This window comes from Eschrichtius robustus, chromosome 1, assembly GCF_028021215.1.
Source record: "Eschrichtius robustus isolate mEscRob2 chromosome 1, mEscRob2.pri, whole genome shotgun sequence".
In the NCBI taxonomy this organism is placed as follows: Eukaryota; Metazoa; Chordata; class Mammalia; order Artiodactyla; family Eschrichtiidae; genus Eschrichtius; species Eschrichtius robustus.
In genome coordinates, this window is record NC_090824.1 from 40609579 (window position 1) to 40633681 (window position 24103).

The following is a 24103-nucleotide window of genomic DNA, read 5'->3' on the forward strand; positions in this document are numbered from 1 at the left end:
ATATATTTCAAGTGGTGAAATGACAACCCATAATTTCATATTCAGCAGAAATATCCTTCAAACAGTACGGTGAAATAAAAACACTCACATAAACAAAATCTGGGAGAATTCTTAACCAACAGACCTGTACTACAAGAAATACTAAAGAATGCTCTTCAGGCAGAAAAAAAGAAATCAATACAACTATAAAATCCGATCCAAAAGAAGGAAGAAAGATACTAAAGATGGTAAATAAGTAGGTGAATACAGAAGACTACATGGGGCTTCCCTGGTGACGCAATGGCTAAGAACCCACCTGCCAATGCAGGGGACACGGGTTCGATCCCTGGTCCGAGAAGATCCCACATGCCGCGGAGCAACTAAGCCCGTGTGCCACAACTACTGAGCCCACGAGCCACAACTACTGAAGCCTGTGCACCTGGAGCCTGTGCTCTGCAGCAAGAGAAGCCACCACAATGAGAAGCCCACGCACCGCAACAAAGACCCAACACAGCCAAAAATTGAAAAATAATAATAATTTTAAAAAAAAGACTACAGCACACTAGGATGGCTATAATCAAAAAGATAAATAATAACAAGTGTTGGCAAAAGATGTAGAGAAACTGGAACCCTTATCCACTGCTGATGGGAATGTAAAATTCTGCAGTCACTTTGGAAAAGTCTTACAATTCCTCAAATGGATAAATATAGAGTTATCATATGATCCAACAGTTATACTCCTAAGTACACACCTGAAACAAAATCATTTGTCACACAAAACTTGTACATGAATGTTCATGGCAGTATTATTCATTATAGCCAAAAAGTGGAAACAACCCAAATGTCCATCAACTAATGAATAGACAAATAAAAACTGCTATATCCATACAACGGGATAGTATCCAATAACAAAAAGAAAGAAGCTCTGATACATGCTACAACATGGATGAAACTTATACTAAGTAAAAGCCAGTCACAGAGGACCATATATTATATGATTCCATTTATATGAAATGTCCAGAATAGGCAATCTATATGGACAGAAAGTCAATTAGTGGTTACCTAGGGCTGGGAGACAATAGGACTGGAGGACAGGGCTAAGTAGTAAGGGGTTTCTTTGTGGAGTAACAAAAACATTCTAGAATTAATTGTGGTGATAGATGCATGTCTCTGAGAATATACCAAAAGCCACTGATTCTACCCTCTAAATGAGTGAATTTTATGGTATGTGAATTCTATCTCAATAAAGTTGTTTATTAAAAAGACTATTTTTGGGCTTCCCTGGTGGCGCAGTGGTTGAGAATCTGCCTGCCAACGCATGGGACGCGGGTTCGAGCCCTGGTCCGGGAAGATCCCACATGTCGCGGAGCAACTGGGCCCGTGAGCCACAACTACTGAGCCTGCGCGTCTGGAGCTTGTGCTCCGCAACAAGAGAGACCGCGACGGTGAGAGGCCCGTGCACCGCGATGAAGAGTGGCCCCCGCTCGCCGCAACTGGAGAAGGCCCTCAGACAGAAGCGAGGACCCAACACAGCCAAAAATAAATAAATAAACAAATAAATAATTTTTTTAAAAAAAGACTATTTTTTATTCTCTACATTTCCTTAAAGACAACTGACTGTTTAAAGCAAAAATAACAATATTAAATCATATACAGAAGTTAAAGATAAGACATCATCAGCATACAGGATGAGAGGGGTAAGTAAATGGTATTATATTATTCACATTTGCGAGGTATTGAAACGTAAGGAATTTGTGAGGAAGTGAAAAATGAGAAGTGTCAGATATTGACTCTTAACAGACTTTGATAAAGATGCACATTGTTATACTTAGAGAAATCACTAAAAGAAAATTTAAAAAATAAAATAACAATAAAGAGCTAATAGGCCAATACTTTAAAATATCCAATTAATCCAAAATAAGGCAAGAAAAGGACAAATGGAAAACAAATAGACTTAAACCCAATGATAGCAAAAATTACATTAAATATAAAGGGACTAACACACCAATTAAAAGGCAGCAATGTTGGACCATATAAAAGAGCAAAACCAACTATGTACTGTCTACAAGATATAAGACACACATTGGTTGAAAGCAAAACGACAGAGAAAGGTATATTATCAAACAGGAAGCATAAGAGAACTGACGTAATATCAGACAAAAACTTCAGGACATATTACAAAAGACCAAAAGGAACATTTCATAATGACAAAAGGATAAATTCATCAAGAAGGCATAGCAATTCTGAATATCTATGTACCTAATAAGAGAGTTTCAAAATACATGAAGCATGACAGAACTAAAAGGAGAAACTGACAAATCCACAATCCAGTCAGAGTAATTGATAAAATGAGTAGAAAAAATAAATTAGTATGGGGCTTCCCTGGTGGCGCAGTGGTTGAGAGTCTGCCTGCCAATGCAGGGGACACGGGTTCGAGCCCTGGTCCGGGAAGATCCCACATGCCGCAGAGCGACTAGGCCCGTGAGCCACAACCACTGAGCCTGCGCGTCTGGAGCCCGTGCTCCACAACAAGAGAGGCCGCGATAGTGAGAGGCCCGCGCACCGCAGTGAAGAGTTGCCCCCGCTTGCCGCAACTAGAGAAAGCCCTCACACAGAAACGAAGACCCAACACAGCCAAAAATAAATTAAAATAAATAAATTAATTTTTAAAAATAAATAAATAAATAAATTAGTATGGCTGCAGAAGATCTGAGTAACACTATCAACCAAGTTGACCTAATTGACATACGCTATACCCAACAGCTACAGAATACACATTCTTTTCAAATTTACACTGATTGCTCACCAAGACAGACCATATGCTGGACCATAAATAAGTTTTCAGAAAATTTTAAAAGACTGAAATTTAGCGAAGTGCGTTCTCTTACTTCAACAATATTAAGTTAGAAATTAACAACAATATATCTGGAAAGTCCCCTTTTTCTAATTCTTCTACCCAGAATGAGTGCCTTTTTCTAATTTTTCTGTCCATTGTTTCCCAGTTCGCAAAAAGGTGTTATATAAGCTCAGCATATTAGTTAAACAAATGAATTAATACCACTTATGAATTATTCTTTCCAACAATAAATAAATTGAACTTTAATCTGATAAACTTCTAAAATTACTAGTAATTTATAGAAAATACAAAGGAACATATTAATACCACAGAGATGCAATCAGCAAAATTCAGACTGGTAACTCTTTAGAACAAACTACTAAGAAACATCAGTAAATGAGAGAGAGAGACAGAGGGACAGAGAAAAGAAGATAAAAAAGAGAGAAAGAAAAACCTTAAGTACGGCAAAATATTGATTTTTACATATATCAGGATGTGTTTTGTTTATTCTACTTTGTGTCCTATGTGTGTTTAAAATGAAAAAAGGAGATTTAATAAAATCAAATATAGGTAAAGTTTCCAGAGACAAGTGTTGCCAAGGATGGTTGGGATAAAACTTAAATTATTAAAGACTTTAGTTTTAAATTTGTGTCAATCTGAAAAATATTATCCAACTATGTTGGGTAATAGAAAAAGAAAAAATAAAGTTTCTGTATTCCAAAGAAAAAATTAAGTTTTCCCAGCTTCCTTAAAAAAAAAAAAAAAAAGACTTCAGTTAAATGAGAATTAGATTTAATTGGCTCCATCTAATTCAATATGCCTTCAGAATTCTATGAAAGAATACTATGAAAGGCCCATTTCTTAACATAGGTGGCCCTGATAAACAAAGAAAAACAATGATCCTTTTCTGTAATTAAGACAAAGTTCATCACTGAATTGAAAAAAAAAAAGCAAAAATAGAATCCAATCTTCTTTGGATGTGCATGCAATCAATTCATTTGGGTGTTTGCTGGATAGATTTGATACATAAGGGAACACACTTCCTCAATTGCTAGCAGTTAAGGGAGAAAAGTATTTTCATAATGTTTCACCTCTTTTCTCCTTTCTGCTCCTGTATTTTCTCTCATAAATAGTATTCCTAAATAATCTTTCCATAATCCCACACTTCTTATCTTTCGTGAAGCACTATTCCTACTCACTTTATCACTTGCTTCCTAAAATGCCTTTGTTACTTGAGGACACACAAAATAAAGTGAGTAAAATCATGTGACCCTGTAATCCTTGTCTCACGGTATTCACACTCTTGTGTATAAATACCCTCCCACCTTGTAACAGGATTGTTCAGTGCTAACAAATAAAATACAGCAGAAGCAATGATAACGTAACTTTTCTGATTAGATGATGAGAGGCTCTGCAGCTTCTGGTTCTCTCTCATCACTAATTCTGGGAAAAGCCATGTCATGAGCAGTCCTATGGAGGGTCCACAGGGAGGAACTGAAGCTACCAAGAGCCACATGAGTGACCTTGGAAACAGATACTCCAGTCCCAGACAACAGCTTGAGCGAACCTCATGAAAGACACTGAGCCAGAATCACTCAGCTGAACCACTCTCATACTCCTGACCCTCAGAAACTATGTAAGATAATAAATATTTATTGTTTTAAGGTACTAAGTTTTGGGGTAATTCATTACACAGCAATAGATAACTAATGCAAACAGCAATGCTAAATAATAATACCTCCTCCTTTCAGACTAACAACTGTATTATAAAAATGCCCAAGTTCAATCCCATGAAATACATTCTGTACAAATTCAACGTACTATCAAATCAAAAGTATTTCACATCAAAATCCATAATGTTTCATTATCTATCAGAAGAGCAAGATTAAAAAAATAATAATGCCGAATATCAGCAAAGATGTTTGGCAACAGAAATTACCATAAATAGTTGTTGGGAGCACAATCAATACAATCTTTTTTGATAACAACTGAGCAATGTCCATCAAAATTTAAAAGTCACATACAATTCTACTACTAGGCATTTACAGTTACCCCCGGTTTGCCTGTTTATCTTACAATACACTTGCATAAGTGCTCAGAGAGAGAGAGAGAGAGAGAGAGAGAAGCTCCAGTGAAAACCTGGAAATCTAAAGATTCATCAAAAAACTTTTGGTTAAATCAGTTATAGTATAACGGAACAGTGGACTATCAACCAACTGTTAAAGAGGAAGACATGTACATACCAATTTAGAAAAGATACCCAAGATATACATTATGAAAAAAGTAAGGATATATATAATCCCATTTCCATGAGAGAACATGATAACGAGTTCATATTAAGAAAATCATCACAAAAGGGTCATTATAATTAAAACTATACTTTCACATTTTACAGTCTCTTAAATTTATTTAAAGATAACCATTGTTGAGCAAGTCTTTCATAGCAGGCCAAACAGATCCTGTTTAAATTTTATTTCTGCTTAGCATCCATACCATGCACAAATATGATAGCCAACGTATACCGAACAAATGCTATGTGAAAGAAACTCTGTTAAGCACCTCCAAACATGATGTTTACATATATTGTTTAATCCTCAAACACTGTAATATATATGGTGCTATTATCTCTATTGTACAGGTAAGAACAATGAGGCAAGAGGAGTTAGGAATTTGCCCAAAGCCACAGAGCCTATAAGAGTACAAAGAATTCAAAATCAGAAGTTTGTTCTCTTAGCCAATACCATATAATCTTTTATTCAGTTTGTTCATATTTCAAGTCAAAAAAGGGCTGTAAAACATGGTTTTTATCTAACAGGTTAGCAAATAAACCAAAATCAATGCAACACGAGAATGACTTAGATAATTGTTAACTCTTATGAAAAAACAGAAAAGACTATGGATACGACAAAAGCAATTTCTAATTAAAAATAAATATTTTATAATTGTCTAATAAAAACGCAATTTATCTTACTAAAATCACATAATCTTCCCTGATTGGCTAATTACTACTAGGTAGAAATTTCTTCCAGTAAATTACATTTAGTTAGTATCCTTCCAAAACAGCAAATTCCCTTTCCTTGAGCACCAACTGTAACAAATCTGATACCAGAAAATGAAGAGAAACTGAGCAAAATCTCTCTAAAAACCTAATAGTCTCTACACAGCGTTTGTCTCGTTTCCCTTTTTCAATCTACTTGATTATTTTCACCTTACTTCTAATCTTAACCCATTCAATCACAGCTCTACTGTATTTCCTTTGCTGGATGAAGCAAAGGAAAATAAAGATTAATTCGAAAAAGGGACCAAGCCAGTAAGTTACTAAACCCCACTATAATCATTATAACTACAATTAACCATGCAATTTATGCTTACCCAAAGGTCTTGTCTACCACATTGTAGATTATCCATCATTTTTTATCTCTAAGAAACCTCAAAGAAACTACAGGAATATATGTTCACCTTACAGCCCAAAGTGTTTTATAGAAACCACCTCTACTGAACCACATTTGACCATAAAAATGTGGCAAGAAACACTCTGACCAGTTCCTACACCTACTCTTCAAAATATTCAACCTCCCTTCCTCCCCTATCCCCCCAAAATTGGCGTTCTAGAGTCAGACATTCTGTGTTCCAATTCTAGCAGGGCCCACTAAATAAGAGACGTGGAGCAGTCTCTGTTTCCTTCCTTGTAAAATGGGAATGGTACTAGTACCTACTTCATGGGACTGTTGTGAGAATGAAATAAGATAACTCATGGTAAAGAGCTTAGGACAGTGCCTGGCATGCAATGTGCACTCAATAAATGCCAGCCATTACTGGTATCTCCAAAATTAACTGCCTAAAATCTAAATTTTCTCTTTTAGAGATGAGAATCTAACCAAACTCCATCAGGACAGTGGGCATACCGACGGGGTTTCAAATTAACTAACGCAATAAATAGCAGCAGTATATAAACACAGTAATTTTATTTTCATAGCACTTTCGCTCTTTTTAATAAAAACATTTTGCGTGAAATTAAACACTCCGATCCCCACGCTTTTAACCAGCGAGACGTCTGGAACCCTGTTGACAACACAGCCTGTAAATACAGTCGAGGTTTTCATCACCTAAGAAGGGTGAAACCTGACAAACTGCTGGTTACCACATCAGCGAACCTGCAGTCCAAACCAGGCCAGAGCGGCTCAGGGCTAGCGGCTAGTCTGTTTACAGAAACAACGTTCCCTTTTCCCATTTTCCTCCTCAGGGTCGAAACTAACGACGCCCTTTTCTCCCCTGAGCCGAGGTCAAACATCTCCCGGCTCTTTCGAGAGCTCCCACCCTGTGCGTCTTCCCCCCATAAATCCCACTCTCCCCCAACTCACAGAGTGTGTCCGCACACATTCACCATCAGCTTCAACGAAGGGTTCCGGTATTTGGTGGTCTTACACCGGGGACAGCCCTGATCGTCCATGGCGCCTTCTTTCCTGTGGACTCTCCTGGACCCCTGCTTCAGTCGCAGCCACAGCCACAGCCACAGCCACAGCCACCTCCAAGCCCCCTCAGACCCGAGGCCAAACGGACTCCTACCAACAGGCACTTGGCTGGGACGGTCCTTTGCGAATGAGCACCGGCCCGGGGGCGAGGCATTTCAGCACAAAGGTTCCGGCAGCAAGTTTTCCGGTCCTGCAGCTAGGGCTCGGTGTCAGCTTCCGCAGGCCAGCGCAAAGCCTTAGATTTAGGGGAGGGCTCTTAAAAAGGCAAATTGTACGTAAAGCCTCATCTCTATGCACCTGGCTGTATTTTTCAAGGAACTGTGTCACAATTAGGAACAGAGATTCCATCTTGTTTTGTCTGGAAACATTTCCATTGTATCAAAGATTTATGCCTGGTGTACATATTCAATAATTCACACCAGTATTTTCTTTTGAACAACTTGATAGCCTGTGTTTTATACTTCTCCATTACACTTGCACAGTCGTGCAATCACAGAAAATAATATGCATTCGCAGATATGAAGTTTGGAACAGTTATTTAGAATGAAAGTCTCTGCACCGACCCTAAATATTACAGATTCTCACTAAATGTCAAAATAGTTCTATAAATAATATCTGGCATCTGTAGAGAACCACTTACCTCAAGATGGTCAGGCATGCTTAACAGTTTCGGCTGGCTCTAATATCTCTTACCACCCTCCCAATCAAGACAATATTGGTTTCCCCAAATACTGGGGTGATCACACAGGAATCTATGCTTTATTTCAGCAATTCTACACTCTGAGAGCCTGAATCTCTTTGGAAATTGTAAGTCACCTTCACTAAATTTATCCAGGCTGCAAAGTGAAGTCTGTAAACAGCTCTATTAGATAATAAATTCCTCCCACTACAAGGGACACATCTTATCCATCTCCTGAAGGAGGATTTGTTTATACTTGTTGAATAAGTAGAGTAAATGAAGAATGAATGAATGAACATCAAAGAGTAGTGTAATGTGAAAATTTTTTTATGCTGAGCACTATATTGTAATGTGAGCCAAACTCCATTAGAAGTGGGCATATAAAGCTTTTCAAATTAACCCATAAAATGAATACCAGCTGTATACACTCATAGTAATTTTAATTTTTCACAGCAGTTTTTTTCTTTTCAATGAAAACATAAAGAGGAACATTCCAACTCTCACTTTTTTTTAAACAGTGAACCCAACAGGTAACCCATAGTGTGGCAATACAGTTGGGATTTCCATGGGTTATGGAGGGAGAACCTGACAAACAGCTGGATACCACATATGAGAACCAACAGACCAAGGCAGGCCACAGCAGTACAGGGCTTTATATTAGTATACAGACATCAAGGATTCACCTAACAAATAAATCATGTCATTTGCTGGATCATAATATTGTTCACTAACAGAAGCTAAACAAATGCAAATTTACTAAAATAGGCAATATCAAATGCTGTGCTGACTTGGAGACATTATGCTGCTATTTATTGAAAGAGACCACATCCAAACCAATTATAAGCTCACAGTGAAGCTCTCTAAGAATAAAGGCAATTTTTAGTATCTTTATATTTTAATAGAACAGGAAACTTCTGGTGAAAGAGTGAACATGACCAGTGAGCAAATAAAATTTTTAGCCAAAACTACATTGAGAACCCATTCATTAAGTTGGCATTATTGTTTGTCACCACCAGGACACTTTTAATCATATCTTTGAACAGGAGACCTCAACCAGTTTGTGCAGTGAATTGCTGTTCCTTTCTCCCAAACCTTGAGATTAAGGCAAAGAAAGCACTGAAGATTATGGGAGGAAACATTGCTACCAACTCTATCCTTTTCCCAGGTTGGAAATTACTGTCAGAGAAGCACGGTAGCAACAGCTGACTTGGAACTCTATCAGATAAGCATTACTCATGGAGCTAGAGCCAGCAGAAAGTAGTGCTTATAGATTTGGCCCCGGCACTAAGAGAGCTGGATTCAAGTGCTGGCTTCCTCACTTACTAGCTGCATGATCAAGGGCCTCAGTTTTCCCAAATATAAGATGAGGATAATACCAGCACAACTAGCACAGAGGACTGAGGATACAACTAGCGCAGAGTAAGAGCTCAGTAACTGTTAGTCATTATTAAGAGTAGTATAGGTTTTATTAGCAGTAGTTATATACAAGAGGCATGTAATGTACTAGGAAGAGCCTGTCCTTCTTTTAAAACAAACAGACCTGTTTTTGAGCCAAATTTCTTATCCTCCTTTACCTCAGTTTCCTTCCTCCATATAATACATTTCACAGGGTGTTGTAATGATTAAATTACATGACGTGCATATACAAAGGCCCTACTACAAGGCCTCACATACAACAGAAACTCTGAAAAGTATACCATTACCACTGGTGGAGTTCACTAATACAGAATGGTCAGAAAGCTCTGAGGAGGAAAGCACTGACAGCACCAGACTTCTGACTCAAGTGGAAACTCAGCCCTTGTAAAAACCACCCAACTATCAAGTTTTCCACATTTCTAAAGATAGCTGCATCCCAACGGTGGACCAGTGGAGCCCATTATTTCTCTTCCCAGATCTGCTCATCCTCTAGCATTCCTAAGAGTAGATTCTACCTCCCTGGGACCATGTTTCTCAAATGCAGCCCTTCCTTTCCAGCCCCAAGGCCGTGGACCCAGGTTGGGCCTTCCCCATATGTTGAAGGCTTTTATTGTTTTGTCCCTTGACTGTGGATAGCGTCCCTCCTCCCTTCTTATGGAAAATAGCTCCTCCTCCCCCACAGGCCTGTGTGGGTTGACATACAACCCTTACGGGACCAATCAGAGATCTTCCCTAGAATTTATCAAATTGGCAGTAAGGAAAAAGTAGCAGAGCCTCTTGAAGCTAGAAAATGTGAGCTGGGAACTAATGGAAGCCATGGTTCCAACCTTCTGGGGAAAGCCCCTCTGAAAGACTAAAACTACTTTGATGAGAGAGGCAGAGGCAAGTGAAAAGGGACAATGAATGGGTCTTTACGTCTGACCAGCTGCATTCTGCTCTTCCCATTGTTTGGTGTCATGATCCAAAAAATTCATCTTTTTGCCTAGGCCAGTTCAAGTGGGGTTTCTGGCTCCTGGGGAAACTAATATCACCTCAAAGAGGCAAAAATGCTGCTACACCTGGAAGAAGACTAGAACCTGGCACTTAGTCTCTGCCAGGATCTTTTCCCTCCACTATCACCCATGTGACTCACTAGGTCACCCTCCCTCTTACCTACTGCTCATCAGCGTCCTCAACAGGCAGATAGCTTGGTCACTGAGAACTCCCAAGCATTACCTCCAAGACTCCCTCTACCAGTCTTAATTCTTTTATTCATGCAAGTTTGAAAAATCCTAGAAAAGGATTCTGACTGTTTTGGTTTGGGGCCAGTGCCCATCCCTGGACCAGTCGACTATATGGCCATGATATTATGTACAACACAGCCACTATACACAGACCACTGTGTCCACCACACCACAGCAAAATGAGCATTTCATTTGAAGTCCCTCATAATTTGTACCCAACATGCCTTTTAAGCTAATCTCCCACCACACACCTACATAAAACCCACACTCCAGACACACTGAATTACTCAATATATTCAGAAATAAACCACACACCTTCATGGCTCCATGCTTTGTTCCCTCTGCCTCTAATGAACTCTATCCTTGAACTCTCAAAATTCTTGTCCTTAAAGATCCAGCTAAAAATCCATCCCCCATTGCCTTCCACCTCTCAAAATTAGTCTCTTTATCCTCACCACTCGTATACCCTGTATTGTATTTACTTACAAATATGTCTTACTTCCCCCACCAGATTTTAAGCTCCTCAGGGTCACAGACCCCAATATATTCATCTTTCTATCCTTCAGTATGTAATGCAATACCATGTACTTAATCAGGACTCAATAAATACTTGGCAAATGAATGATCCTTCAGAAATGCTGATTACATATCATCAACTGTTGGTCACTAAATAACAATGGAACACCTCCTCTACCTGGGAAACTACTTTAGAACCTAACTTCCTTAATATTACCACTACATAAACTTTCTGTGGTAGAACTAACTGACCAAGATACAGATATATAGCCTTCCCACTATCTTCCAGACAGCCAAAGTCAGCCTTTAAAAAGGAAATCTCCATCCTTGATGGCAACACCATTAAATATATTCAAGCAGAAGTGCAACATTTTGTGCTGAACAAGATTTTCTTCACTACACTAAAATGGCAAAAGATTTCTATATTTCTATATTGCTCATCATTACCTTCAGGCAGGAAGGAAAAGATACAGAAACAAGCAGCTTAGTTTTCACTCTTACACAATCCCAACCTCAACTCTGTCTTCCCAAATCAAAGCACAGCTTTAGACTACATATCAGCACAGCAGACTCAATGTTCACAGCATGGCAGACATAGGAAGTAGAAGCAAGTATTCATCAATTTTCCAAGTCATTTGGCAAAACAAGTACTGTGAGATTGACTCCACACACCCTCAAGTCTGGTGTTCTGTTCGAATGTAGCTGACCATGTTTGAGTCAAGGGTTTCCAGTCCACTTTGAAATGCTGCCAGAATGAGCTCTGAGGCTCAGCCAGCTAAAGGAATCCGGAGCCTGGTGTTGGATTTCACTTCTGGTCCTATAGGAAGCTCCTCCTGGAGCTACAGAACACCAGTGTAGCCACAGGCTACAGATATCATAAAAGGCCACTGCTGCTTCTATATAATCTGTTGAACTTGGTGCTCTGGAGGCAAATATACAGAAGACATGCAGAAACCCAATACATGGTTTTCCAAGTCAATGCACTATATTTGATTGAAAATAAACCTGAAGAAGACTCCTATGACCTGAACTTGGAAAGCCCTATAATATAGCCAAATGAATTTTCATTAGGTATATATAACTGAAAAGTTTCCTACTTTGCACTATCAGGAGGAAGATAAGAAACATTTAACAAAGATTAATTATGTGCCAGGTGCTTTTTGGCACATCTTATCTCATTTAATCCTCACAACAATCCTGTCCACTTTTTATAGTCAAGTAGCTAATAAATGGCAGAGCTAGGATTAAACCTACATCTAGCTAGCTGATCTCCAAATCCACATCCTTTCCACTAAACCACACTACCTCCTGTCTACTTTGCTCTGATAAACAAACTTTAAAAATTCAAGGAACTAAATGGAACGTGGTATCTTGGATTGGATGGAGAAACAGAAGACAGATATTAGCGAAAAAACTGGTGAGTCCAAAAAGAGGTCTGGAGTTTAGTTAATAGCATTGCACCAATGTTAATTTGTTTGGACAAAGTATCATTATAATATAAGGTGTTAACATTATGGGAAATTAGGTAAAGAGTAGGTGGGAACTCTGTACTCTTTTTAAGACTGTATTGTAAGTCAAAATTATTCTAAAATAAAGAGCATATTTTTTAAAAGTCAAGGAAGTTATGAATCTCAGATATCGTCCAGAAGTCCAATACCTAACTAGATATTTCCAATGGGGTAGACATGTGTGGTCTTTTCCATAATTATAAATTTTGAATCTACCAGAGATGTCAGTGCTGGCTGGCTTCATTAGGGTAGTACAAAAGCAAGTTAAGTCCAAACTCAAGTGACACCTTGGTCGTTGACCAGAAATAAAAATGCAGCCTGTCCACAAAAAAGGAAAAGCTCATCAAGCTGATCACGATAGCAGGTGACCTAGACAGCTGCTTTACAATATGCTGAAGTAAGCATTTATGGGTAATTGGGGAGCAGAAACAATACAAAGCCACCCAGAAGTAAAGGTTAGGATGATGTCATTAAAACGTTGGATTTTTGAGAAAGAGTACCAGCAGGTAGACCCAACTGACCCACAGTCATCAGAGAAGCAGAGATGGGTTCATCTTTTTTTGAGTGAAGACCTCATGCAAACCATGAAGGAAAGAGACACAGCTGCAGAAAGCAGCAGACTCCACCCCCACGGGCACGTCACCTCAAAGCAGAGGGCAGTCTCCCATCTGTTTATGCTGTGGAAATGGCTGCTGATCTCGCAAAGATCTCCTCCAAGACACCTGCACACAGAGGTGGTTTCTACCAGGAATATCATCTCCAAAAAACTGTTCATACACTTATATTAAAAATGTTCATATAGAGGCTTACATTTCCATGCTGTTATTATAATCCAAAAGTTAGATCTCTTCCACCCTACCGACCCAGGATAAACATATGGTAAAACATTCTGTACGTTCAGTTGTAACACGTTCAACTCAGTTGGGTTGCCAGCCCGCCAAGTGACTTAAGGTTAAACACATTTTTTTGAAGGCTTCTTGTTTTTGTGTTCTCAGTGGGCTATTTATACCGTTTTCAAGCATTCCCCCCGCCTTTGGAATTTTAATTTACTGTGAGTGCTTCCCCCTTAGAGCATTCCCTAGTGCCATTTTATTCTTGACCCTTTTGAATAAAAATCCTTAATGAAGACATCTGAAAGGGGGGTGAAGGGCAGTAGAGAGATACCAGGGAAGCTTCTGAATTGTCCTCTGAAATTTTGTCATCTAGATGCTGAGGGTGGTCTCTTTGTTAAGAGTTTCGCATCCGGACCTTAAGGCCACATAGTTAATGTTCCCACTGGAATCGTAGGGACTCTCTTTGAAAGAGTCTGTTGTCCAGTTTTCAGGCCACATTAGGCATGTTCCCGCCCAGGAGCAGGGCCTGAAAAGAATGTCGGTGTTTCCCTTCAGGTATAGGTGCCTGGGGGTCAGGGGGAGAGGGAACGGCAAGGGGTGGAGTGGGAGGCGGGTGATCGACAGGGATAGAAGCGGTGTCTCCTCCTCCCTCTGAATGTGAAATAGCCAATGAGGTGGCGCGGCCGGGCCGGCCGGGCCGCCAGTGCCATATAGTATGCAGCAACCGGAGGAGTCACGTTGGGGGAACAGCAGAAAGCAGCTATCCTTTTACACTACTTTGCTCTAGCAGCTATCTTAATGGTGACTGCGTGGCCGGGGGGAAACCTGATCGGCCAGATCCAGCCGAAACCGGGAGGGAGGGAGTGGGCTTTCCGGAGGGGGGGAGGGGGGAGGGACACGAAGAAGGAGGAGTAAGAGAGGGGAAAAGAAAGAGGAAAAGAGTGCGAGGGAGTGAGGGAGGGAGGAAAATAAACAACAAAAAAATGTCCTCTTCCTCCCCCACCGGGCAGATTGCAAGTGCGGCGGACATCAAGCAGGAGAATGGGATGGAAAGCGCCTCGGAAGGGCAGGAGGCGCCCCGAGAAGTGGCGGGGGGCGCGGCGGCGGGGCTGAGCCCCCCGGCTCCAGCCCCTTTCCCCCTGGAGCCGGGGGACGCCGCGGCCACCGCCGCCAGGGTGAGCGGAGAGGAAGGGGCAGTGGCTGCGGCGGCGACGGCCGGAGCGGCGGCGGATCAGGTACAACTCCACTCGGAACTTCTGGGCAGGCACCACCACGCCGCGGCCGCCGCCGCCGCCGCCGCCGCCGCGCAGACCCCACTGGCCTTCTCGCCCGACCATGTCGCCTGCGTGTGCGAGGCGCTGCAGCAGGGGGGCAACCTGGACCGCCTGGCCCGGTTCCTGTGGTCCCTGCCCCAGAGCGACCTGCTACGTGGCAACGAGAGCCTGCTGAAGGCGCGGGCGCTGGTGGCCTTCCACCAGGGCATCTACCCTGAGCTCTACAGCATCCTCGAGAGCCACAGCTTCGAGTCGGCCAACCACCCGCTGCTGCAGCAGCTCTGGTACAAGGCGCGCTACACCGAGGCCGAGCGAGCCCGCGGCCGGCCGCTGGGCGCCGTGGACAAGTACCGGCTGCGCAGGAAATTCCCCCTGCCCCGCACCATCTGGGACGGCGAGGAGACGGTGTATTGTTTCAAGGAGAAGTCGCGCAACGCGCTCAAGGAGCTCTACAAGCAGAATCGCTACCCTTCGCCGGCCGAGAAGCGGCACCTGGCCAAGATCACCGGCCTCTCCCTCACCCAGGTCAGCAACTGGTTCAAGAACCGCCGGCAGCGCGATCGGAACCCCTCTGAGACCCAGTCCAAAAGGTGAGCGCCAACTTTCCTCCTCCTCCCCCTTCCTCTCCCCAACCCCCTTCCCAGCTTTCTTTTCCTCCAAGTGCTCGCAAACATGGCGCTTACCTTCCCCACCAGCCTGGTCCGGCTGCCCACCTCTCCCCGCCCCCCACCTCTCTCCCCGGCTGGGGGAGGGGGGGCGGCGGCGGCGAGGGGCGGGGGAACCTTGCTCCTTACCCTCCCCCACCTCCCCCCAGAAGTTTCTGGTCGCCCGCCTAGGTCTCAGTCCCCGCCCCCACCTCGGCTGGTCACTGCTGCCCGGTTTCCCACCCCCATCCCTCTGGCTTTGAAGTTGCCACTCTCTCCCCGGTTCTGGCCGGGCGAAGGATCGTGTGTAGACGCCGGAAAGGCAGTTCTCGCTGCCGCCCGATGCCCACGGAGGTTGCCAGCGCCCGCCGGGGTCTGCACCTCCACGGGGTCACGCCTGCCCGGCGCGCGCACGCGCTCCCGGACCCCCAGGGTTCGGCTGCCCCAGGCAGGCGCTGGAGGTGGCCGTGGCCGCTCCGGAGGGAGAAGAAAGTTGGTGGGGTCTGGAAGCGCAGAAGGGGGTCTGGGGACGTCGAGGTTTTATATGACAGAGTTAATCATTCACCCTGCCCGCTGTGGTTCCCTTCGCGGCCGCGGCAACTGTGGGGTGTTGGTGCGGCTCGGCTCTGCGGTGTTTTGAAACCTGATTCTGAACTCCTTCGGATCGAATTTCAGCGCCGCCGGGGTGGTGGGGCTAGAGGGCGGCTTCCCCGGCCCCTGAACCCTGCGGGGCTCCTTCCCGGTGTGGTGACTGGGGCTGGGGGCAGGCTGGCACCAGGCGGGCAGCAGGGAAGGACTGGGGGCGCTATCCACTCCGCACCTCTTTGATCGCCCACCCTGGCGGGTTTGAACTTTTTGACTGCCAGGTATTTTTTCCCAACCGGTAGAAAATACCGGGTTTTCCTGCTCTTTTGTACGTCCTCCTGAGTCAGACACCTGGTCTGTGTGTCTGTGTGTATTGTTGGACAAAGTAAAGAGAAGGTCGCCGAAAGGGATGGTGTCGCCAGCCCTGCGGGGAAAGGAGAGAAGGAATCCGAAAGCAGCTCGAAGGTTCTGCTGAGGGGGGGAATCTGGGAGCCGGGGAGCCCGGCCCGGCTGGGAGAAGGTGATCACCCGGCGCGTTCCAGAGCCCGCCGCGGGCCGCTCCTGCCCGTTTCTCGCCCAAGGCAGGAGGGAGGCTCCGTGCCCGAACCCGGCCTCGCGGTAACCAAAACAAAACGCGCACTGCGACCTGCGTGCACCCCTCCGCAGACTTGCGGGGGCGCGACCCAGAGGAGGCGCCTTGGTAACTCCACGCCACCTGTCCCCGTGCCTGCTTGAGGCAGCGGATCCTGTCGGCGACGGAATCCGATGGGCAGGGGGTAGGGGGGTGGGGAGCGGGCGCGGCGCGCAGGCCAGCTGCCCTGGAGCCTCCACTCCCTGGCCGGGCGCGTTCCCCGCGTCTCCCCAGCCACACACAGCCTGCTTCGCCCCCCCCCGCCAAGACACACACCCGCTCCCAGCCCAGTTGCCTGGTTGAGGCCCCTTTGCGGATCTACCTCCCACCCGCATCCCCGGTGAGTCACCCTCGCAGACGGCGACGGCGGCTCAGCCTCAGCTCGTAAATCAAAGCGCCTTCTGCGCTCCTGGCCCCGCAGTCCAAAGCCGGGGTAATCCCCTCCCCTCGGCAATGAAAGCGAGCCGACCTCGGGGCACTGCAGGGATGTCGGATCTTATGCTGGGCCAAGTCCCGCCGCGCTCCAAACTGCCTCTGTCCTACCATCCTTTCTCCCCCGGCCCAGCCTCAGACCAAATGGGAAACACCCACCACTACCCCTCCCCAGATTTGGTATTTACCCCCAAATCGGAGAGCTGAGGAACACAGTCTTGTTTGGAACAGAAGGACTGAGGGTGCTGGGGAAGCGGTCTGATAAGTACAAGGCCACTGAATGACCCACACCCTTTCCCCTTCACCTCACCAGGGCACTGGATGGTGTTTGTTAAATAGGCCCCTATGGCTTTCTTTGGATTCAAAGGCGACTGCACATAACAGTTCTTGGGTTGAAAGTGCCTTTCCTACAACGAGACAGCCACTTTGTTGAATGAGATAGTTGTCAGTCTGGTGGAGTAGAAGTTTGGGAGCAGGTGAGAAAATGATCTCTTGTTAACTAACTGGCAGACAAAACTGAGTACTTCCCACCTCCTGCTCCTTTGACAGTTTCATTTACCTCCAAAATCACACTAACCTGAATTGGTTTGAGGGGAAGGGAAAGAGTTCCTAAACAGAAATGACTGACCAACCCTTTAATGAGTTTTTTTTCTGTGGTATAGGTAGCAGCATATTTAACAGTAATAAATAACTTCAATGCTATAAAAACGTGTAGACAATTCTCCTGTAAATCCTATTAGCTGAATTTATATCTTTTAGACCTCTGGACTTTTTCTGAACTTATTATTAGTACAGGTCATTGAGACATGAGAGTTCCTCTTCCCAGATGCCCTGGTCAGAATCTGCTGAAAGGCCTCATAGCTAAAACAAGACTAGAAGACTTCCTGCTGTGCTTTCCTTAAACACTATCTTTAATGGGATTAGAGGCTGGTTTTCCAAACAATTGGCACTATGTAGATTGTGATTCCCATGACTTTCTGAATGTCTTGATTTCCTCCTCTGTACAGTGAGTCGGATGGCAATCCTAGCACTGAAGATGAATCCAGCAAGGGTCATGAAGATTTGTCTCCTCATCCACTCTCCAGTTCATCCGATGGTGTCACCAACCTCAGCCTTTCCAGTCACATGGAGCCAGTATATATGCAACAAATTGGAAATGCTAAAATATCGTTAAGCTCTTCTGGAGTTTTGTTGAATGGAAGTTTGGTACCTGCCAGTACTTCACCTGTCTTCCTTAATGGTAATTCTTTCATTCAGGGACCCAATGGAGTTATCCTTAATGGATTAAGTGTGGGAAATACACAGACAGTGTCATTGAACCCACCAAAAATGGCATCAAACATTGTGAGCAATGGTATATCCATGACTGACATACTGGGGTCTACCTCCCAGGATGTGAAGGAATTCAAAGTTCTCCAGAGTTCTTCAGCTAACTCAGCAGCCACCACCTCCTACAGCCCCAGTGCTCCTGTGTCATTCCCAGGGCTGATACCCAGCACTGAGGTGAAAAGAGAAGGTATTCAAACAGTGGCTTCCCAGGATGGAGGTTCTGTAGTGACTTTTACCACACCAGTGCAAATTAACCAGTATGGCATCGTCCAGATCCCCAATTCCGGAGCGAGCAGTCAGTTCCTTAATGGGAGCATTGGATTCTCTCCACTGCAGCTGCCTCCTGTTTCAGTGGCAGCTTCACAAGGTAAAAGTCTGGTTTGGTACCGTAATGCACCAGTGAATGTTTTAGCCAGCTGCTGTAAATGACGCATTTGGTGAGAGCTATAGATTGCTGTTACTGTTCAGGTACCTCACTGGCTGCCACAGCTGCAGAATAGCCTTGATGTGTTTCTCTTTCTTCACAACATCCATGTAATATCCAGCTTGCTTGGTTCCCTGGCATCATGGGGGTGGGCTTTTATTTTTCCAACAACTAAATGGAAAAATACAGTTCGCAGCGAGTCCTGCCAGTTCTACAATTATAGAAATATGCTAAGTCAATCGGTGCTTACAAAATAACCCACTGCTTGACATTTTAAGATTAAAAATTAATAATATTGCTAGAACACAAAATAAGTCAAGCAGTTGGTAAGAATGTGTAGACTTCACCTAAGAATTATTTATTTGACCAAAAGGAGTTTTAGAAGAGCGAGCTAAAGAGACTGGGTCATTTGCGTTTGATTCATGTTCCTCCTATAAGTAAGACTAACAGACCTAAAGGGAAAACAGAGGAGTATGTGATTGGCTGTTGCTGTGCATGTATACCTGCCCCCTAAATGTGTGGGTTTATTTATGGAGGTAACTGTAAGCCTTATTTTATATGTTGGTGGCTTTACTAAGGCATCTGCTAAAGGAACCGCTGATCTGAAATTTGGGAAACCTGAGACCGATATGCCAGTTCTTCAATGACTTTAAGCAAATCTGGATGGCTCTGTGTCATTGTTTCTCTATAGAAACAGGAATGGTTAGAGTGGCAGTGGAGGTTGCAGAGCTGCTTGAATTCAGGAGTGGGAGATGTTAGTGCATATTTGCCTCCCTGGAAGCAAATCTGAAAGTCCAAATTTTTACCAAAACAAAATAAGTAACTGTTTGCCTTAAAGATCAGCTTCCTGTAAAATGGTTTTATCCAAAAAAAAAAAAAAAAAAACTCAATTTATACACAACTCTTGTTTCCACAACTATGGTCTACTTCAGTTTGTTTGAGGCATTAATGGAAGAATTGTTGTGCAGTAAATTCCATTCTGTTCATTTGTTTCTCTTTAGGTAAAATGGTAGTATAGTAACACACAACAGTCCTGCAGCATGCTATTTATTTCTTCATTGTTCCAGGCTATGGAAAGGATTAAGCTTAGTCACTATCCAACACAGGGCAAAAATAGGAAAACCACAGGGAAAGCCAAAGTGCTTAGTTTACAATACTTTAATGTGGATCTAACCCTTTTTCTCTCTTTAGGAAATTTCCAAATAGTAGGTAACATTTTAAAGACAACAAATTTGAGCAAAAAGCATAGTATGTATATTGGGGGAGGAAAAAAGCAGGAATACTTCTCACACATAATCTAAAAAAGTGCTACCATAGAAAATTATTACAAACTAATAGCTAATTCTTAAAATGGGACATTTAATATGAATAAGAACAGCAATTTCAGTTAAAGTAGCTAAGATCAAATGACAGAGCTGTCAATCCTTAGACTTGTCTGGGTGAGTTGAAGACATAAGTTTAACCAGATGGCCCAGGAAACAACGTTCCCTTAGAGTAACTGTGTATTGCAGTTCTCAGTAAAGCATTTGGGGATTCAGCCTTTCTCAAAACAGATACCAAGCCCTTCTTAAAAATGGCTAGACAAGGTAGATTATCTTTCTATAGTCGAAACTTATATAGAAAAGCAGAATCTCTACATCTTTTACTCACTTTATAATCTGAGTAAATAAGGGGTTTTTTTTAAGCATCATTATAAAATTATACTTTGTACCTATATCATTTCTCAACTGGGTTTTTTTTAACTGATTTTGAAATTATTGTTCAATTTATAATTCAGTTGCAGCTATACTTAAATATCAAGTTTTAGATCACATCTGCTTTTCCCCCTTCATCTATGTATTTTATAATATCTACACATTTAGAAATATTATTTTATTTATATTCCGTAGCAGTTTGGGAAAATGTCACACCTATTATGTTATATATAGCCCTATCAAAAAATAATGAATCATTTTATTCACAAATACACTGGCAAACAGTTTCACAAACGCATACACACAACAAAGTAACCATCTATTTCAGATGTCTTTTGCTACAGTTTAGTAGTCAGCAAGAATTTTAAAGCCTTTTTAGTTTGTTTGACCTGGAACAAAGATTTACGTTAGAGAAGAGCTCAAACATATGTAGAAATGTTTTTCTTAAGTTCAAATAAAGTGTTTTCATTTTTTGTTTGTTTAAAGCCATTCCTTTGCATTTAAGGTGCTTAAAAATGTTTGGAAGACATATAAACAGCCCTGTGACATACATTTATCGATACAGGTGGCAACATAATCACAATTATTCTATTAATTCAAGGAGGGAAATGTTTTAGGTGAATTACCTTTAACATTAGGCTGTTTTCTCAAAATAATGAAGAGTTTACTGAACATCTAATTCAAGATCAGGGTAAACACCCTACTTGAATTATTCTGTCACAAAACTCCCCCATGTCCACCTTTCCTTTACTGGCAAGATAATTGCCATTATTTCACTGTGCCTAGGAAAAGACTCAGAAAGAAAAGGGTTTTATTTGATGGTGTGAGTTAGGGGAAGGGGGTCTAATTCATCTGCATTGTCTGAGTTAGCTGATTTGAACAACTCAGCTTTCTACTTATATTTCTTTTTCTACTTCTGGTCTCTGTAGAACAGTATAATGAGAGTCTCAAAAGATACAAACCTTTTACAGAAGCATTAGCTCTAGCTCTTTATGTTAATCTGTATTTTAAAAAGCACATTTCATTATTATCATTAATTCTTCCTGTCACTACAACACTGAAAATTCAGAACTAGCACAACAAAAGGAAAAAAAAAAAAAACTATTGAATGTTTTGTTGACTTGACATTATGGTTAGTTTGGTGAAACTTTGCAACTTGTCTGTACAGGTTTATATGGTTAACTGTAAGCCCCAGGGTAACTCATTTATGTGGTATTTTCTGCATTTCCGTTTATATTTTATGTCAGTTACTGAGCTTACCCTGAACAAAGGCATTCTCTTTCGCATTTGTGTTTTCTAGTTCTAACTGGCAGAGCGAGCAATAACTATGAACTAATTGAGAGATATCAAGTCTCAGTAATACTGAACCAGAAACTTGACTGAAATTAGAACTTGGAAACAAATTTTTTTTTTTCCATTTGATTTCTAAGCCAGTAGTTCTCGCTCCCGCTTCATCACCAGAATTACTCAAGGAGTTAAAAATACACCTGTTCTGGGACTTACTGAGTCAGATAGATTCTCAGGAGCGGAGCCTTGAAATCTGTAGTTTTAAGTGCTCAAGGTGATTCTACGGAACCTGAGAAAAATCATGTGTGTAAAAAAGTAACTTTTTTCTTTCCTTATCAGCCCCATCAATGATAATCTGTACTTTATTTTTTTTTCTTTAGGTAATATTTCAGTAAATTCAAGCACTTCAGATGGGAGCACATTTACAAGTGAGTCCGCCACAGTCCAGCAAGGAAAGGTTTTCTTGAGCTCTCTTGCTCCCAGTGCAGTGGTATACACTGTTCCTAATTCAGGCCAGACTATAGGATCTGTTAAACAGGAGGGCGTGGAGAGGAGCCTGGTGTTTTCTCAGTTGATGCCTGTCAATCAGAATGCACAAGTAAATGCAAACCTGTCTTCTGAAAGTATCTCGGGAAGTGGCCTCCACCCACTGTCCTCCTCCTTAGTTAATGTATCCCCAACTCACAATTTTTCCCTGACTCCCCCTACCCTACTAAACCCCACTGAGCTAAACCCTGACATTGTTGATAGCCAGCCAATGTCTGCACCTGTGGCAAGCAAATCTACTGTGACATCTGTCAGCAACACTAACTATGCAACTCTTCAGAACTGCTCCCTTATTACTGGTCAAGATCTATTATCAGTACCCATGACCCAGGCTGCCCTTGGGGAAATAGTTCCCACAGCTGAAGCCCAGGTGAGTCACCCCTCCCCTACAGTACGCCAGGGTTTTGTCAGAGAACATCATTTGGTTATGCAATCAGTAGCTAACATAAAAGAGAATTTCTTAACAAATTCTGAGAGCAAAGCAACAAGCAACTTAATGATGCTGGACTCCAAATCCAAGTATGTCTTAGAGGGCATGGTTGAGACTGTCTGTGAAGACCTGGAAACAGACAAAAAAGAGCTTGCCAAGCTCCAGACTGTCCAATTAGATGAAGAGATGCAAGACTTGTAAACTTAATTTCTTTTTTTTTTTTTTCCTGGCATCAGCAGGCAAATCTTTTCATGAAGACCTGAGGACATAAAGGATTTTCCCATTTGAAGGGAAACATTAGTTTTGCAAGTAAATGCATTCAAAAGACTTTGGATTGATCTGCATGAAGATCACAGTTAAATATGCAGGAGTAGAACTGCATTACTGCAGCCTTTTTGTTCACATGTGTTCTCTTTTAAATAGATGGAGACAGAGGAACAAGATGAAATATATCAAGAAGTCAAAGTGTATCATTTGGTTGACTTAACATAATTCTAAGATCAAATGGAACTTGATAAATAGTTTTCTAAATTAAAAATGTATACACTTAAGGTAGAAAATTAAATATCACTACAGAGCGTTAGAAACAATACAATTCTTTTTGTTTACTTTTACTCCACGGGCATTGGTAAGGTTAAGAAGCATAAAAGGTACTCTACACTATTCTAAGGGTATATTTTTGAATATATGCATTTCTGTTTTTCAGCATTTTTGTGAAAGTCTTGGCTTGTCTCTATACATTTCCAAATGTGATTGCTAATAGTTCACTGTGGCTGAGAAAGTTTGCAACTCCACTAAAAACTCTGAAACAAACTTCAGTATGAGTGTAAATATATTAGTCCTATAAGCAAGAATTTGGGTAATTACAGTGAATTTTATTTATGCTGTATATGTTTCTCTTATACTTCAGACACTATGAACTGAAAAGAAAAATGTTTTCGTACTGTTTAATTTATTTTTATTGTTTGAACAGGAAGTGAACAGTTATTTCCAACAAAGTTTTACTTTTTGTAGGATTTTAAAAGTAATGATTTTTATCAGGAGTCTATTAAGGTCAATATTAATAACACTGAAACATGAAATCTAACTCCCAATATTGGAATTTTGGTACTTTTTTTCACATCCTTGTTCTTTATTTAGCAACTCTCTGATTCATTTAAATATATTTTCTACAGAATTCTATGTGCCTTTTTACCTTGTGGCCTTTTTATTACTCTTACTAAGGTACAGAAGTGTCAACAGAAGCACTGATGACTCCTTTCTACTATCCAACAGGGTTAATTTCACAGAATTGCTCTAAATCTGAAGAACTCAAGTTTCACTTATATTATTAGAGTTAATGTTTATGATGCAAGTGGTTGAACA

At 42.1% G+C, this 24103-nt stretch overlaps 2 protein-coding genes across 7 annotated transcripts in view; one reads left to right on the forward strand and one right to left on the reverse strand.

Annotated features, from left to right (window-relative positions):
• MNAT1 (MNAT1 component of CDK activating kinase) overlaps positions 1-7419 on the reverse strand; it is a 223417-nt gene extending 215998 nt beyond the window's left edge. For all 5 annotated transcript variants that reach the window (XM_068544528.1, XM_068544518.1, XM_068544547.1 and 2 more), the window contains exon 1: positions 7177-7419. In XM_068544528.1, coding sequence (XP_068400629.1) covers positions 7177-7265 — 89 coding nt within the window. In that variant the 5' untranslated portion in view covers positions 7266-7419. The remainder of the gene's footprint in view (positions 1-7176) is intronic.
• A 6773-nt stretch (positions 7420-14192) lies between these two features.
• SIX4 (SIX homeobox 4) lies at positions 14193-23601 on the forward strand. Of its 2 annotated transcripts, XM_068524807.1 has the most exons (4): positions 14193-14263; positions 14473-15326; positions 18036-18724; positions 22143-23601. In XM_068524807.1, exons 1-4 carry the CDS (start codon positions 14261-14263, stop codon positions 22937-22939), a joined length of 2343 nt encoding a protein of 780 aa, XP_068380908.1. In that variant the 5' UTR covers positions 14193-14260; the 3' UTR covers positions 22940-23601. The 2 variants fall into 2 exon arrangements, with proteins under 2 accessions (XP_068380908.1, XP_068380862.1); XM_068524761.1 differs by lacking the exon at positions 14193-14263 and having other exon boundaries at positions 14389-15326.
• The last annotated feature ends 502 nt before the right edge of the window (positions 23602-24103 follow it).